Source organism: Babylonia areolata, chromosome 9, assembly GCF_041734735.1.
Source record: "Babylonia areolata isolate BAREFJ2019XMU chromosome 9, ASM4173473v1, whole genome shotgun sequence".
In the NCBI taxonomy this organism is placed as follows: domain Eukaryota; kingdom Metazoa; phylum Mollusca; class Gastropoda; order Neogastropoda; family Buccinidae; genus Babylonia; species Babylonia areolata.
In genome coordinates this window covers 17547467-17562466 of record NC_134884.1, presented here as the reverse complement: position 1 = coordinate 17562466, position 15000 = coordinate 17547467, and the positions used below count along the sequence as shown (strand labels likewise).

At 44.7% G+C, this 15000-nt stretch overlaps 1 protein-coding gene across 1 annotated transcript in view; it reads right to left on the bottom strand.

The window, feature by feature from the left end:
* The window catches only part of LOC143285758 (uncharacterized), a 264792-nt gene that overhangs the window by 9662 nt on the left and 240130 nt on the right, over positions 1–15000 (bottom strand). Inside the window, exon 7 of the mRNA XM_076593176.1 lies at positions 11767–11946. Within this exon, the coding sequence (XP_076449291.1) occupies positions 11767–11946 (180 nt within the window). The remainder of the gene's footprint in view (positions 1–11766; positions 11947–15000) is intronic.

Sequence of the window (15000 nt, the reverse complement as noted above, 5' to 3'; positions counted from 1 at the left end):
ATAAATTATTGAACTGCGTTTTCGTAACGCTACTTTTTCTTCACACTTTCTGGTTTACATCACCATTTCTTAAAAAAAAAAAAAAAAAAAAATTATATCAAAACATAAAACAAATATTCAGCTCTGTCTCTCTTCTAACATCTGTCTATACATACATACATGCATACATGAATACATACATACATAATTTCATACAGATCTATCAGTATGTAAATCTAAATCTATCTATATGTACATAATCATATATATTATTCATATATATACGAACACTTTTTTCAGTGTCCAAGAGGGGTTAAACAAGGTTGTATGCTAAGCTCACAGCTGTTTTCCTTTTTCATCGGTGAATTGGCAGTGGAGTTATCAAAGAAGGGGAGACATGGAATACAAATGATACCTGGCGCAACAGATTTGCTCTTAATGCTATTTGCTGATGATGTTGTTCTCTTGTCTGACACACCCATAGGGTTACAAAATCAATTAAATGCCCTTAAGCAAGAAACAGACAGACTACAACAAACAGTGAATCTCGATAAGACCAGTATTATAGTTTTCCGCAATCAGTGGAGGTCATCTTTCAACTCTTGAAAAATGGTGCTGTGGTTATAGGGAAATAAAAGTAACCAATACATATAAATATTTAGGAATGTTATTCACAACAAAATTGAGTTTGACATCTGCGTGGGATGAAGCAAACAGAAAAGGGAAAAAAGGTGTAATCCAAATTATAAAATCACTCAGGAGACTGCGTTCGACTGACGCTTTCCTTTCGTTTGGGCGGGGCAAAGGCTGCTCATGAATAATGAATGCGTGCCGCGGCGCAGGCTGCCTGGCTTCAGCAATTTCTGCAAGTGGTTTATCTCTCTTTTCTAATCTCCGGTATTACTTCTGTCTTCTACAAATGATAACGTTTTTTGCGAATCTTGCCATATTCATCTGTAAGTCATTAAAACGACGGGAGTTTCATGATTGGTTAAAGAGAACAGAGCTTTGAGCATACACGTTGTAAGATTATATTCTTATGCAAATCTATTCTTCCAAAATATGTAATCACCCCTTCAAATGGGGGCCATGGCCTTATTGAATAAACTTTCGTTTCGTTTCGTTTTCGTTTCTCTGTGTCTCAGTTTCTCTGTCTCTCTCATTCCCTCTCTCCCCCTCTCTCTTCTCTCCCCCTCTCTCTTCTCTCTTCCTCTCTCTTCTCTTTCTCCCTCCGTCTGGCCCTCTCTGTGTCTCTCTCTCTTCTCTCTCCCTCTCTCTTCTCTCTCTCTATCCCTCCCTCTGGCTCTCTCTGTGTGTGTCTCTCTCTTCTCTCTCCCTCTCTCTCTTCTCTCTCCTTCTCCCTCCCTCTGGCTCTCTCTGTGTGTCTCTCTCTCTTCTCTCTCCCTCTCTCTCTTCTCTCTCTTTCTCCCTCCCTCTGGCTCTCTCTCTCTGTCTCTCTCTCTTCTCTCTCCCTCTCTCTTCTCTCTCTCCATCCCTCCCTCTGGCTCTCTCTGTGTGTGTCTCTCTCTTCTCTCTTCCTCTCTCTCTTCTCTCTCTTTCTCCCTCCGTCTGGCTCTCTCTGTGTGTGTGTCTCTCTCTTCTCTCTCCCTCTCTCTCTTCTCTGTCTCTCTCCCTCCCTCTCTCTCTTCTCTCTCTTTTTTTGGTCTCTCTCTCTGTTTCATGGAATAAAGTATTTTCAAAGAATAGGAAGGAAAAATGATTTCCCCACGGACAATGCCAATAGTTTCTTTTCTTTTCTTTCTTTTTTTCTTCATTCTCTGCCCATTTAGACGATGATGACTGAAGAGGATGACGATAAAAAGAAAACGGACGAGAATGATAATGGAGACTCACAGTATGCTATGGGATGAGATAAGGTGAGCTGGTCTTTCGGATGAAATGATAAACCTATGTCCTGTGTGTGCAGCATGCTCATAGCCCACGTTAAAGAACCCACGGCAAGAAAGGGGTCATCGCTTTGCAAAATTCTGTAGAAATGGTCACTTTGATTGTAAAAGTAATACACTTGCAGACATTAAAAAATAGATAAAAAAAGAAGAAATGTGTGGCGCTGTGCTGTGGCGACGCGCTCCGGAGAGAACATCCCGAATTTCACACAGAGAAATTTGTTTTGACAGCACACTTCAATGCAGTGCAAGATCTTACACAGAGAAATCTGTTGTGACAAATACTACTACTACTACTACTACTACCACTACTACTAATGGTATTTATATAGCACTGAATCTTGTGCAGAGAGAAATCAAAGCCCTTTCGCACCAGTCATTCACACGCATGCATAACTCTAAAACTGGAGAAACTGAAGACAAGGAAGAGGCAGGGAAGGGAGGCTATTTTGGGAAGAGGTGGGCTTTAAGAGGCCAGACTTGAAAGAGCTGAGTGTGGAGACTTGACGAGTTTGACAAACAACACAACATAACACAAACAGAGTACAAGATCTTGCCACAGAGAAATATATTATTACGAAATAAGTAATACAATGCAACAAAATACAACACAACACAACACAATGCTACACAATATAACACAACACAATACCAGATGTTCACGACGACGGGCGCAATAGCCGAATGATTAAAGCGTTGGACTTTCAATCTGAAGGTCCCGGGTTCGAATCACGGTGACGGCGCCTGGTGGGTAAAGGGTAGAGATTTTTACGATCTCCCAGGTCAACATATGTGCAGACCTGCCAGTGCCTGAACCCCCTTCGTGTGTATACGCAAGCAGAAGATCAAGTACGCACGTTAAAGATCCTGTAATCCATGTCAGCGTTCGGTGGGTTATGGAAACAAGAACATACCCAGCATGCACACCCCCGAAAGCGGAGTATGGCTGCCTACATGGCGGGGTAAAAACGGTCATACACGTAAGAGCCCACTCGCGTATATACGAGTGAACGTGGGAGTTGCAGCCCACGAACGCAGAAGAAGAAGGAGTTCACGACAAAAGGTTACTATGAAAAACAGTGTCACCATTTCAGTGCTTCTGGTCTGGCCGACTCTGGATGACACATGAAGACCCAGAGCCACCCATTCCCCCTCCCCCTCCCGCCCCCCACCCCCCGAGCCCTCCCAAAGATTTTGTCAAGTTACGTATCGGGAATGTCTGACCTCTACCGCTCATGAATAAATCACTTGGCAGGTGTGTGTGTGTGTGTGTGTGTGTGTGTGTGTGTGTGTGTGTGTGTGTGTGTGTGTGTGTGTGTGTGTGTGTGTGTGTGTGTGTGTGTGTGTGTGTGTGTGTGTGTGTGTGTGTGTGTGTGTGTGTGTTTCTCTCTGTGTGTGTGTGTGTGTGTGTGTGTGTGTGTGTGTGTTTCTCTCTGTGTGTGTGTGCGGGTGCACTTCCATGCGTGCTTGTGTGTGTGCGTGCGTGTGTGTGTGTGTGTGTGTGTGTGTGTGTGTGCGCGCGTGTGTGTATATGTGTGTGTGTGTTTCTCTGTGTGTGTGTATGTGTGTGTGTGTGTGTGTGTTTCTCTCTGTGTGTGTGTGTGTGTGTGTGTTTCTCTCTCTCTCTCTCTCTCTCTCTCTCTCTCTGTGTGTGTGTGTGTGTGTGTGTTTCTGTGTGTGCGTGTGACATCAGGCAGAGGTACTCTCCTATTGTTCCAGCACTGTCTCCCAACCTCCCTCCCACGAGTGAATCTGGAACAGCGCTCACTCCCAAGGAGATGCGTAATGCTTAAGACCCCCCTACCCCTCCCTCCTCATCCATCCCCTTCCGTTCCCCGGCCACCCTCACACCCTCATCTTCACCACCCATCTACCCGCATGACCCTCTCCCCTCCCCCCCCCCCCCGCCCCCATCATCCCCGCCCTCCTCTCTGTGAATAATCTGACCTTAAAGCCAGTTGGTCGTAAATCCTCATTTGTCAGGTTTTTTCTTTTCCGTGCCAACCAGCCAGAGCAGGACTAGTTCTGAGAGAGAGAGAGACCGTAGATTTGTTGTTTTATTTACTTATTTATCATTTTAATGTTCAAATTTATTAATTTAATCATTTACATATCCCGCTTAGAGAGTGGAGTGATGGCCTAGAGGTAACGCGTCCAACTAGGAAACGAGAGAATCTGAGCGCGCTGGTTCGAATCATGGCTCAGCCGCCGATATTTTCTCCCCCTCCACTAGACCTTGAGTGGTCTGGACGCTAGTCATTCGGATGAGACAATAAACCGAGATCCCGTGTGCAGCATGCACTTAGCGCACGTAAAAGAATCCACGGCAACAAAAGGGTTGTTCCAGGCAAAATTCGGTAGAAAAATCCACTTCGATAGGAAAAACAAATAAAACTGCACTACAGTGGCGCTGTAGTGTAGCAACGCGCTCTCCCTGGGGAGGGCAGCCCGAATTTCACACAGAGAAATCTGTTGTGAGAAAAAGAAATACAAATACAGATACAAACCTTATCTTATCTTACTTCATCTTACCTTATTTGCCGATGCTGTGTAGCTTATAATGTCCGAACGCAGCGACACTCCCTTGAGTAGCTGAAATGAACTGAACTGTGGATGACACCAACTAACTCGGGCTGAGGACCGTGACGAAGAATTCAGCGCTTTGACTGCCTCACGCTGTCCAAAGGATGTGGGAGCAATGTTAAGTCTAAAAATGTCAGCCAGAGAAGGACCCTTGGCACTCTGGAGAGGAACCAGCTGTATGGTCGCGAGTGTGTTGGACTTGGCTGTTGGCTGAGATATTGTGAAGGGTGAGTGACGAGCCTGTGGATGCAGAATTTAATTTCCAAATGGATGAATAAAGATGTATTGTATTGTATTGTATTGTATTGTATTGTACCCCATCAAAAAGTCATAACAACGGACCAAAAACAAAACGAAACAAAATAGATTAAACAACCACCACCACCCGATAACTACTACTACTACTACTACTACTACCAACAACAACAACAACCCCTAAAACAAGAAACAACAAAACCTGGCATGCTTGCTCAATCTGTGCATGCAATTCTTGACCAGTTACTTCTTGAATCAGCGAATCTCAACAGCATTGCAGGGACGGTGGGGGGCTTGGGGGTGGGGGGGGGGGGGGGTGGGGGGTGGGGTGGGGGGGGGCTCTTAATTTGCTGAATTACCAGTCAGTTTCCTAATTAACTCTGTTATGGAATGAGTTTGACAACCCGCGCTTCTGGGTCCTAGTTTCACAATCACCCATCCTTTTCAATTAAGAAAAAAAGTCATTCTATGAATAATATGAATATTTCAGTGCGGTGGATATGATTCCGTTCAAACTATTATGAAACAGGAAATGAAAAGGCAGAGAGAGAGAGAGAGAGAGAGGGAGAGGGAGAGAGAGAGAGAGAGAGAGAGAGAGAGAGAGAGAGAGAGAGAGAGAGAGAGAGAGAGAGATCGGAATCGACATCGACATCGACATCGACATTCAAATCGAAATCGAAAATGTTTTGATGAACACTGGCCATAGCGATAATTCATAACATGGGAGGGAATCAAAGGAGCGGGGAATGGAGGGAGGGAGGGAGGGAGGGAGGGATGATGAAGCAATCAACAAACGTAATTTTCATCATACTTATTTTCAATATACATCTGTATTTTATCACGTGAGATGGAGAGAGAGAGAGAGAGAGAGAGAGAGAGAGAGAGAGAGAGAGAGAAACAAAAACAGAGACAGACAGAGACAGAGTAGACAGAGAGAGAGAGAGAGAGAGAGAGAGACAGACAGACAGACAGAGAGAAACAGAGAGACACAGAGACACAGAGTGAGACTCAGACAGAGAGACAGAGACAGATAGAGAGAGACAGAGTAGACAGAGAGAGAGAGAGAGAAACAGAGAAACAGAGAAACAGAGAGAGACAGAGACACACAGACAGACAGACAGACAGACAGACAGACAGACAGATAGAAACAGAGGCAGACAGACAGACCGACCGACCGCATACCCGCACGGCAGCGGAGCACGTGCATTCGCACACAACAGAAGAGATTTGACAATGGGTGAAGCACTTGACAGCATGGAACAGATCACAAAGAGAAAGGATAGAAAAGATGACAGCGGCAGGGGTTTGGGGGGGAGGCGTGGGGGGAGTTGGAGGTGGAGGAAACGCGAGGGAGTGAGAGTGGGGGAAAGAAAGAGAAAGAAAGAGGAGTGGAAGGGGCAGGGGGTAGCTGAGGTGTCTTCGTCTTCCACCTTCTCCTCCTCTTGTTCTTGTTGTTCTTATTCTCCTCCTCCTCCTCTTCTTTTTCTCTCAGAAGAAGATGGGGGAATGGTTAAGACGCTCATCTGCCAATAATGTGTCCGTGAAGGACTGGCTTCGATCCCCGCTCTTGCTCTTTCTCCCACGTTTGATTGAAAAAAAAAACAAAAAAAACCCCATCAAAGTGAGCGTCTGGTCATTCGGATGAGACGATAAACCGAGGTCCCGTGTGCAGCACGCGCTTGGCGCACTGAAACAGAACCCACGGCAACAACAGGGTTGCCCTCTGGCAAAATTCTGTAGAAGAAATCCACTCTGATAGATTCACACATTGATACACACACAGAAAGGCATGCACCCAAGGCTGACTTAGCTTGTTGGGGGTTATACTGCTGGTGAGGAATCTGCCTCGCAGATGAGCGCAGCGTATATGGATATATGAGCGTATATGGATATATGAGAACGCAGTGACACTCCTTGAGAAACTGAAACTGAAACTCTTCTTGTCCTTCCTCCTCCTCCACCTCCTCCTCTTTTTCTTCTGCGATCGAGGGCTGCAACTCCCACATTCACTCAAAAGAATGTGTGCGCGTGGCCTTTAACGTATATAACCGTCTTTACCCACACGCTATGTAGGCAGCCCAACACTCGGCTTATATCACAGACTGACATAAGTTTACATTTGGGCCAACAGCAAAGTGAGAGCTGTATTATCAATGGTTTCTCCAGTCAATGGGAAATCATTTACAGCTTAGTCTTTTGTGAAGGACTATGACTCTCAAACTAGGAGGCAAAATTGCACTGGCTCTTAGTGCTGCAGCCTTGTGGGCTAGTTGGCCTTTGGGATACCATCCCAACGCCGACTGTCCTAAAACCCTCTTGGCCGAGAGAGTGGGGATGTAACTTGGGCAAGACACTCTCCACTATAATCAAATTCTAGCCCAAATAGTCGGAACGGCAGTAGCCTCCTCTGTTGTTCTGATGGTCATAGTCGGACACGACTGACTATCATATGTAGGCAACCGTACTCCGTTCTCGGGGATGTGCATGGTAGGCATTTGTGGGCTTGCTTATGTTATGTTTCCATTCCCCATCCGAACGCTTACATGGATCACGGGATCTTTAATTGATACTGGATCTTTAAATCAAATAACGGTGCGTGGCCGATCTTCCTCAAGCCAACGTATCCATACAAAGGGAGTAGAGGCAAACTTGACTAGCAGGTCTGTCCATCTGTTGGCCTAGGAGGTGTCAGAGGATTAGTCTACCACCCTTAAATAAGGTCACTTCGCCAAAAGCTTTTTCCCCCAAAGCAGTCTCGAACAAATCCAGTATGATTAATAGAATTGTGCAATCAACAACCATCTACCTGAGGATTTAGTCATCAGCCCCATCCACATGTAATAGGCGGTTTCTGTTCAAACGTGTGTGTGTGTGTGTGTGTGTGTGTGTGTGTGTGTGTGTGTGTGTGTGTGTGTGTGTGTGTGTGTGCAGTGCGTGCGTGTGTAAGTATGCACAAGTTTTTATTTTGATATGCACTTGTATGTATCCTAATTTCTACTGTATCTGTGTTTGTGTATGATTTTCAATTTATTTTCGTACCTTGTTATGTATAACCCCCCACCCCCCACCCCTTAATATTCCATGTGACCCCGGTACACTTGGTTAATAAAGACATATTCTATTCTATTCTATAACTCTCCAGGCGACGACCGCGAACGGGAGTCGAAGCCAGGACCCTCTCGGTTTGAAATTCCAGCGCTGTATCAACCACTCGGCTGTTGGAGTGGGGCTGGGGGTGGGGGGGGGGTGGGGGTGTTGTTGAGGGTGTTTGGGTGTGAAGAGGAGGGAGGGAGAGGAGGAGAGGGAGAGAGGAAGAGGGGAGGGACAAAACAGGTCCCAGAGCTAACAGAGGAGAGTTTCACAACGATGAATGATGACACGCTGCACTCATCGATCTTGCTCTCCTTTCTGGTTTTTTTTTGTTTGTTTCCTGCACAGCAGCTCCAACACTTCTCTCTCGCTGTGTCTGTTTCTGTCTGTCTGTCTGTCTGTCTGCCTGTCTCTGTCTCTCTCCGCATAATGTGTGTGTGTGTGTGTATGTGTGTGTGTGTTTGTTTGTTTGTTTGTTTGTTTGTTTGTTTGTGTGTGTGTGTGTGTGTGTGTGTGTGTGTGTGTGTGCAGTGCTTGCGTGTGTAAGTGTGCACAAGTTTTTATTTTGATATGCACTTGTATGTATCCTAATTTCTACTGTATCTGTGTTTGTGTATGATTTTCAATTTATGTTCGTACCTTGTTATGTACTATCCCCCTCCCCCCCAACCAACACCCCTTAATATTCCATGTGACCCCGATACACTTGGTTAATAAAGACATATTCTATTCTATTCTATAACTCTCCAGGCGACGACCGCGAACGGGAGTCGAAGCCAGGACCCTCTCGGTTTGAAACTCCAGCGCTGTATCAACCACTCGGCTGTTGGAGTGGGACTGGGGGTGGGGGTGTTGTTGAGGGTGTTTGGGTGTGAAGAGGAGGGAGGGAGAGGAGGAGAGGGAGAGAGGAAGAGGGGAGGGACAAAACAGGTCCCAGAGCTAACAGAGGAGAGTTTCACAACGATGAATGATGACACGCTGCACTCATCGATCTTGCTCTCCTTTCTGGGTTTTTTTGTTTTGTTTGTTTCCTCCACAGCAGCTCCTACACTTCTCTCTCGCTGTGTCTGTTTCTGTCTGTCTGTCTGTCTGTCTGCTTGTCTCTGTCTCTCTCCGCACAATGTGTGTGTGTGTGTGTGTGTGTGTGTGTGTGTGTGTGTGTGTGTGTGTGTGTGTGTGGTGCGTGCGTGTGTAAGTATGCACAAGTTTTTTTTGGATATGCACCTGTATGTGTCCTAATTTCTACTGTATCTGTGATTGTGTATGATTTTCGATTTATGTTCGTACCTTGTTATGTACTATCCCCCTCCCCCCCAACCAACACCCCTTAATATTCCATGTGACCCCGATACACTTGGTTAATAAAGACATATTCTATTCTATTCTATTCTATTCTATAACTCGCCAGGCGACGACCGCGAACGGGATTGGAAGCCAGGACCCTCTCGGTTTGAAACTCCAGCGCTGTGTCAACCACTCGGCTGTTGGAGTGGGGCTGGGGGTGGGGGTGGGGTGGGGGTGTTGTTGAGGGTGTTAGGGTGTGAAGAGGAGGGAGGGGGAGGAGGAGAGGGAGAGAGGAAGAGGGGAGGGACAAAACAGGTCCCAGAGCTAACAGAGGAGAGTTTCACAACGATGAATGATGACACGCTGCACTCATCGATCTTGCTCTCCTTTCTGGGTTTTTTTGTTGTTTGTTTCCTCCACAGCAGCTCCTACACTTCTCTCTCGCTGTGTCTGTTTCTGTTTGTCTGTCTGTCTGTCTGCTTGTCTCTGTCTCTCTCCGTATAATGTGTGTAGTGGTGTGTGTGTGTGTGTGTGTGTGTGTGTGTGTGTGTGTGTGTGTGTGTGTGTGTGTGTGTGTGTGTGTGTGTGTGTGTGTGTGTGTGTGTGTGTGTGTGTGTGTGTGTGTGTGTGTGTGATTGATATACTACGTTTATGTGTCAACTGTATTAAGAAAAAAATGCCATTAACAAAAAAGTGTTGAAAACATTAAAACAACAACAACGACAAACAAACAATATTAAGAAAAAATGTACTGGAACGATGAAGAATAGTTTCAATGTATTTTTTTCCTTCCAAAACGAGTAAACTAATGGACAACAGTAGAAGAAACATTGAATAAGTTCAATCTCGTTCGCACAATATTTGCATTTGTCACATACATACATACATGACGGCCTAGAGGTAACGCGTCCGCCTAGGAAGCGAGATAATCTGAGCGCGCTGGTTCGAATCACGGCTCAGCCGTCGATATTTTCTCACCCTCCACTAGACCTTCATTGGTGGTCTGAACGCTAGTCATTCGGATGAGACGATAAACCGAGGTCCCGTGTGCAGCATATATGCACTTAGCGCACGTAAAAGAACCCACGGCAACAAAAAGGTTGTTCCTGGCAAAATTCTGTAGAAAAATCCACTTCGATAGGAAAAATAAATAAAACTGCACGCAGGAAAAAAATACAAAAAGAATGGGTGGCGCTGTAGTGTAGCGACGTGCTCTCCCTGGGAAGAGCAGCCCGAATTTCACACAGAGAAATATGTTGTGATAAAAAGAAATACAAATACAAATACGTGTATATATATATATATATATATATATATATATATATATATATATATATATAAGATGAAAAACAACCACCTTCTCCCATGAATTCACTACTCCCGCTTTTGAAAAAGCAGGCACGCAAACTGGTCACTCCTCAACAACAGATTTTAAAGCGCATAAAAAAGAAGGAAAAAAAAAAATCTAATCCCTGCAGGCAGGCAGTTAGCCACAGATCTGTCAGTTACCTCTCCCGAATGAGCAGATATCCATCCCCTCACTGGGTATTAAGGTCACAGGTGAGATGGTGGGTGGGGAGGGGAGGTGGTGCATGGGTGTGGGGGTGGGGGGGGGATTACGGGTACCTGATGTTATGCTTCAGCACTCTACCCTACCCTACCGTCCTTGCCCAAGGAGCACACACACAACACAGACACAGACACACAGACACACACATTTGCGCTCGCGCGCACACACACACATATGCGCGAGCACACACACACACACACACACACACACACGCACGCACACGCGCAAGCACACGCACGCATGCCTCCTTACCTTCCTGCCTCCCCAAAAAAACCCACACATGCACAGACAGACACATCAACACCCACAACCTAAAACCATATACGCCCCTCTTCTCCCACACAGACACAGGAACACAGACACACAAATACACACATCCACCTCCACCGGTTTTTTCCTTACCACCTTCGTCTCCTGCAGGCCCCCAACTCCTCCCCCAAACGGCTAAAACCCCCCATACTCCCCCCACAACTCTCTCTCCCCCCCCCCCCCGACAGAGCTCAGTCATCACGCGATCTCACGCACTCGCCGATCTGTCCAGGATCATCCTCATGTTCTTGATGAGGAGGGACTCGCTCTATTATTATAATTCTTTATTTTCATATGTATATATATATATAATATATATATATATATATAATATTTATTTATGGCTTTAGTTGATTAAAGTTAAGATTGTACACGAAGTGCAAACACACACACACACACACACACACACACACACACATGCACGCACGTACACATAAACGCGCGCGCGCGCGCGCGCTCACACACACACACACACACACACAGACACCCTTCCCCTCCCCCTCCACCAAACACAAACACACGCAACCAACTCCCACCCCCCGCCCCTCCCCACCTTACCCAACAATCACCAACCCACACAACCAAACACCCACACAAATCTACACCCACAACAACCCCCCGCCCCCCCAACTCCCCCACACCATCAGACATACCCCCAACCCCCCTAACCTCCACCCCCCCTCCCCACCATACCCCGCCGTCACGTCACCCACACGCGTCCACAAACAGTGTTCAGTCAGTCATCAGCACAGCACAGCACCCACACCCCCACCCACACCCACCACTCACCGATCTGTCCAGGATGAGCCTCATGTTCTTGACGAGGAGGGACTCGCTCTTGGGGATGGCCAGACTCATGTAGCGGTGACGGGAGCTGCCGAACAGCTTGAGGGTGAAGCCAGGGGACGTGTCGGTCATCTCGCTGGTGTCGATTCCATAGGCCGACAGGTCGAACACCAGCCCGTGGTACTGCAATACATTGTGTTGTGTTGTAGTCTTTTTCTTCTTCTTCTTCGTTCGAGGGCTGTAACTCCCACGTTCACTCGTATGTACACGAGTGGGCTTTTACGTGTATGACCGTTTTTTGCTCTTTTTTGTTGTTGCCCCGCTATGTATTGTATTGTATTGTATTTATTTATTTATTCAGACTTCTTGCTATAGCGCATATTCTTGAAGCTCTATGCGCTTTACAATAGCACTAAAAACATTCACTCAAACATCCCCACACAAACATATGCATATAATTTGAAATATAGGCGAGAGAGAAAAATTAAAATAGGTCATGTCAGTTGATTAAATCAAGAAATGCAACAGGTATTTAAAAAAAAAAAGAAAAAAAAAAAAAGAAATTGAAAGAACACAAGCACGTATACGCATGCATATATACGTAGGCACATACATACATACATACATACAAACACACAAAACACACAGCGTGCGCACACACACAACACACACATACACGCACACACGCGCGCGCGCGCGCACGCACTCACACATGCACCAACGAACACAAGCCGCATACCCAAACACATTACTCACGCACTCAGTGACAAACACACATACACGCACCTACAGGCACAATACACACACGAACACAGATCAACAATCGAATAATGCAAACTACTGCGACATTACATATATATATATACACACACATACATACATATACACACATATATATATATAATAAAATTAAAAGTTCCTGCTAAGCATTTCCCTGTAGAAACACCCCGCATTACACACACAGATCAAAACTAGAAAGATGAAACAAATGTTCACACACACACACACACACACACACACACACACACACACACACGAATGACAAACAATTGAAACACACAGGCTACAACATCGCATGATAAAGCAATATTCATCAAACATTTCAAGTAAAACCGTATGTACATCATTACATTTAAGAAATTAAGATTGTATTGTATTGTGTTGTGTTGTGTTGTACTGAAAACACTGTAAACTATTGTATTGTATTGCATTGTATTGTACGGCAAGCGTTGCATTGTATCGAATGGTACTGCAAAACATTGGATTGTTTATTGCGTTGCATTATATAGTGTAGTGTTGTATTGTGCTACAAACATCGCATCTTATCCTGTTGTGTAGTATACTGTAAACATTGCATTAGTTTTGTATTGTATTTCATCGTACAGTATCATATCACATCGTATCGTATCGTGTTTGCATTACACTGTATTGTGTTGCGTTGTCTTGTCTATGTATTGTAATGTATTGCATTCTATTGCATTATATTGTACTGTATCGTATTGTGTTGTATCGTATTGTACTGTATTATACTGTATTGTGTTTATCGTATTGTATTGATGGTGAAGCCAGACGAGGTGTCGGTAATCTAAAAAATGTCGATCCCATAGGCCGACAGGTCGAACACCAGCTCGTGGTACTGCAATACATTGTGTTGTGTTGTGTTGTGTTGTGTTGTACTGCAAACATTGCGTGATATTACATTGCATTGTATTCTATTGAACTACAAGCATTGTATTGTATCGAATGGTACTACAAAACATTGTATTGTTTATAGTATTGTATTACATAATGTAGTGTTGTATTGTACAACAAGCATTGGATTTTATCCTATTGTATTAGACTGTAAACATTGTATCGTTTTGTACCAGTCGTTTTTTTTTTATCGTATGGTATCATAATTATCATACCGCATCGAGTCGTGTTGTATTGTATTGTATTGTATTGTGTTGTGTTGTATTGTACTGTCTTGTATTTTACTGTATTGTATTACAATGTATTACATTATGTTATATTGTATTCAGGGTGAATCCAGAGGAGTTGTCGCTCTTCTAACTTGTGTCGATCCCGAATACCACCAACCTGTGGTATTGAAAAATACTGTATTGTGGCGTGATGTTTTGTATTTTGTTGTTGTTACGTTGTGTTGTATTGTTGTGATTGTCGTTGTGGCTGTGTTGTGTTGAAATGTGTTTTGTTGTTTTGGGGTGAGTTGTCTTATTCTACAAAGTATTGAATCGAGTAGGGTCTTTGATTGTATTGTATTTCTTTTTATCACAACAGATTTCTCTGTATGAAATTCGGGCTGCTCTCCCCAGGGAGGGCGCGTCGCTACACTACAGCGCCACCCATATTTTTGCATTTTTTCCTGCGTGCAGTTTTGTTTGTTTTTCTTATCGAAGTGGATTTTTCTACAGAATTTTGCCAGGAACAACCCTTTTGTTGCCGTGGGTTCTTTTACGTGCGCTAAGTGCATGCTAGCACACGGGACCTCGGTTTATCGTCTCATCCGAATGACTAGCGTCCAGACCATCACTCAAGGTCTAGTGGAGGGGAAGAAAATATCGGCGGCTGAGCCGTGATTCGAACCAGCGCGCTCAGATTCTCTCGCTTCCTAGGCGGACGCGTTACCGCTAGACCATCACTCCACATTATTGTATTGTATTGTATTGTGTTGTGTTGTGTCAGGTAGTAGTCGTATATTGCATTTCCTTTCCTGTCATACCAAATTTCTCCCCCAAAACACGCATCCATGAAGCAAATTTCCCTCGACTGTGTGGTCCCAGTTTCCCCAACTGATCCCATGGTACGCTTCAGCACTGAGTAGGAGGCTTGCCATTGGCCGAGAAAAAGCGCCTCTTATTGAGGTTCGAACCCACGTCCTTTCAGCTGTCAGTTAGCAACGATTGCCGGGTACGAACTCATTTTTTTTTTATCTGCTTCTTGTTTCGTGTTCATTTGCTTGAGCGTTCGCTGTTTGTTTGTGTTTTTCTTGTTTTCGATATATTCACATTATTTTGTTTGTGGCTCCAGTTGCATGCACAATCACAGAACACACAGTTTCTCTCTTTTCTTTTCCCTATTTTTCAACCTTTCCACATATGTTTTTCTTCTGTGTCGGAAACGAATAGATAAATACATATATGAATGAATAAATAAAGCAACAACAACAACAACAACAACAAAAAACAACAACACAAGAAGCAAAAGACAGCAAAAACCACAGAATAAATAAAACTA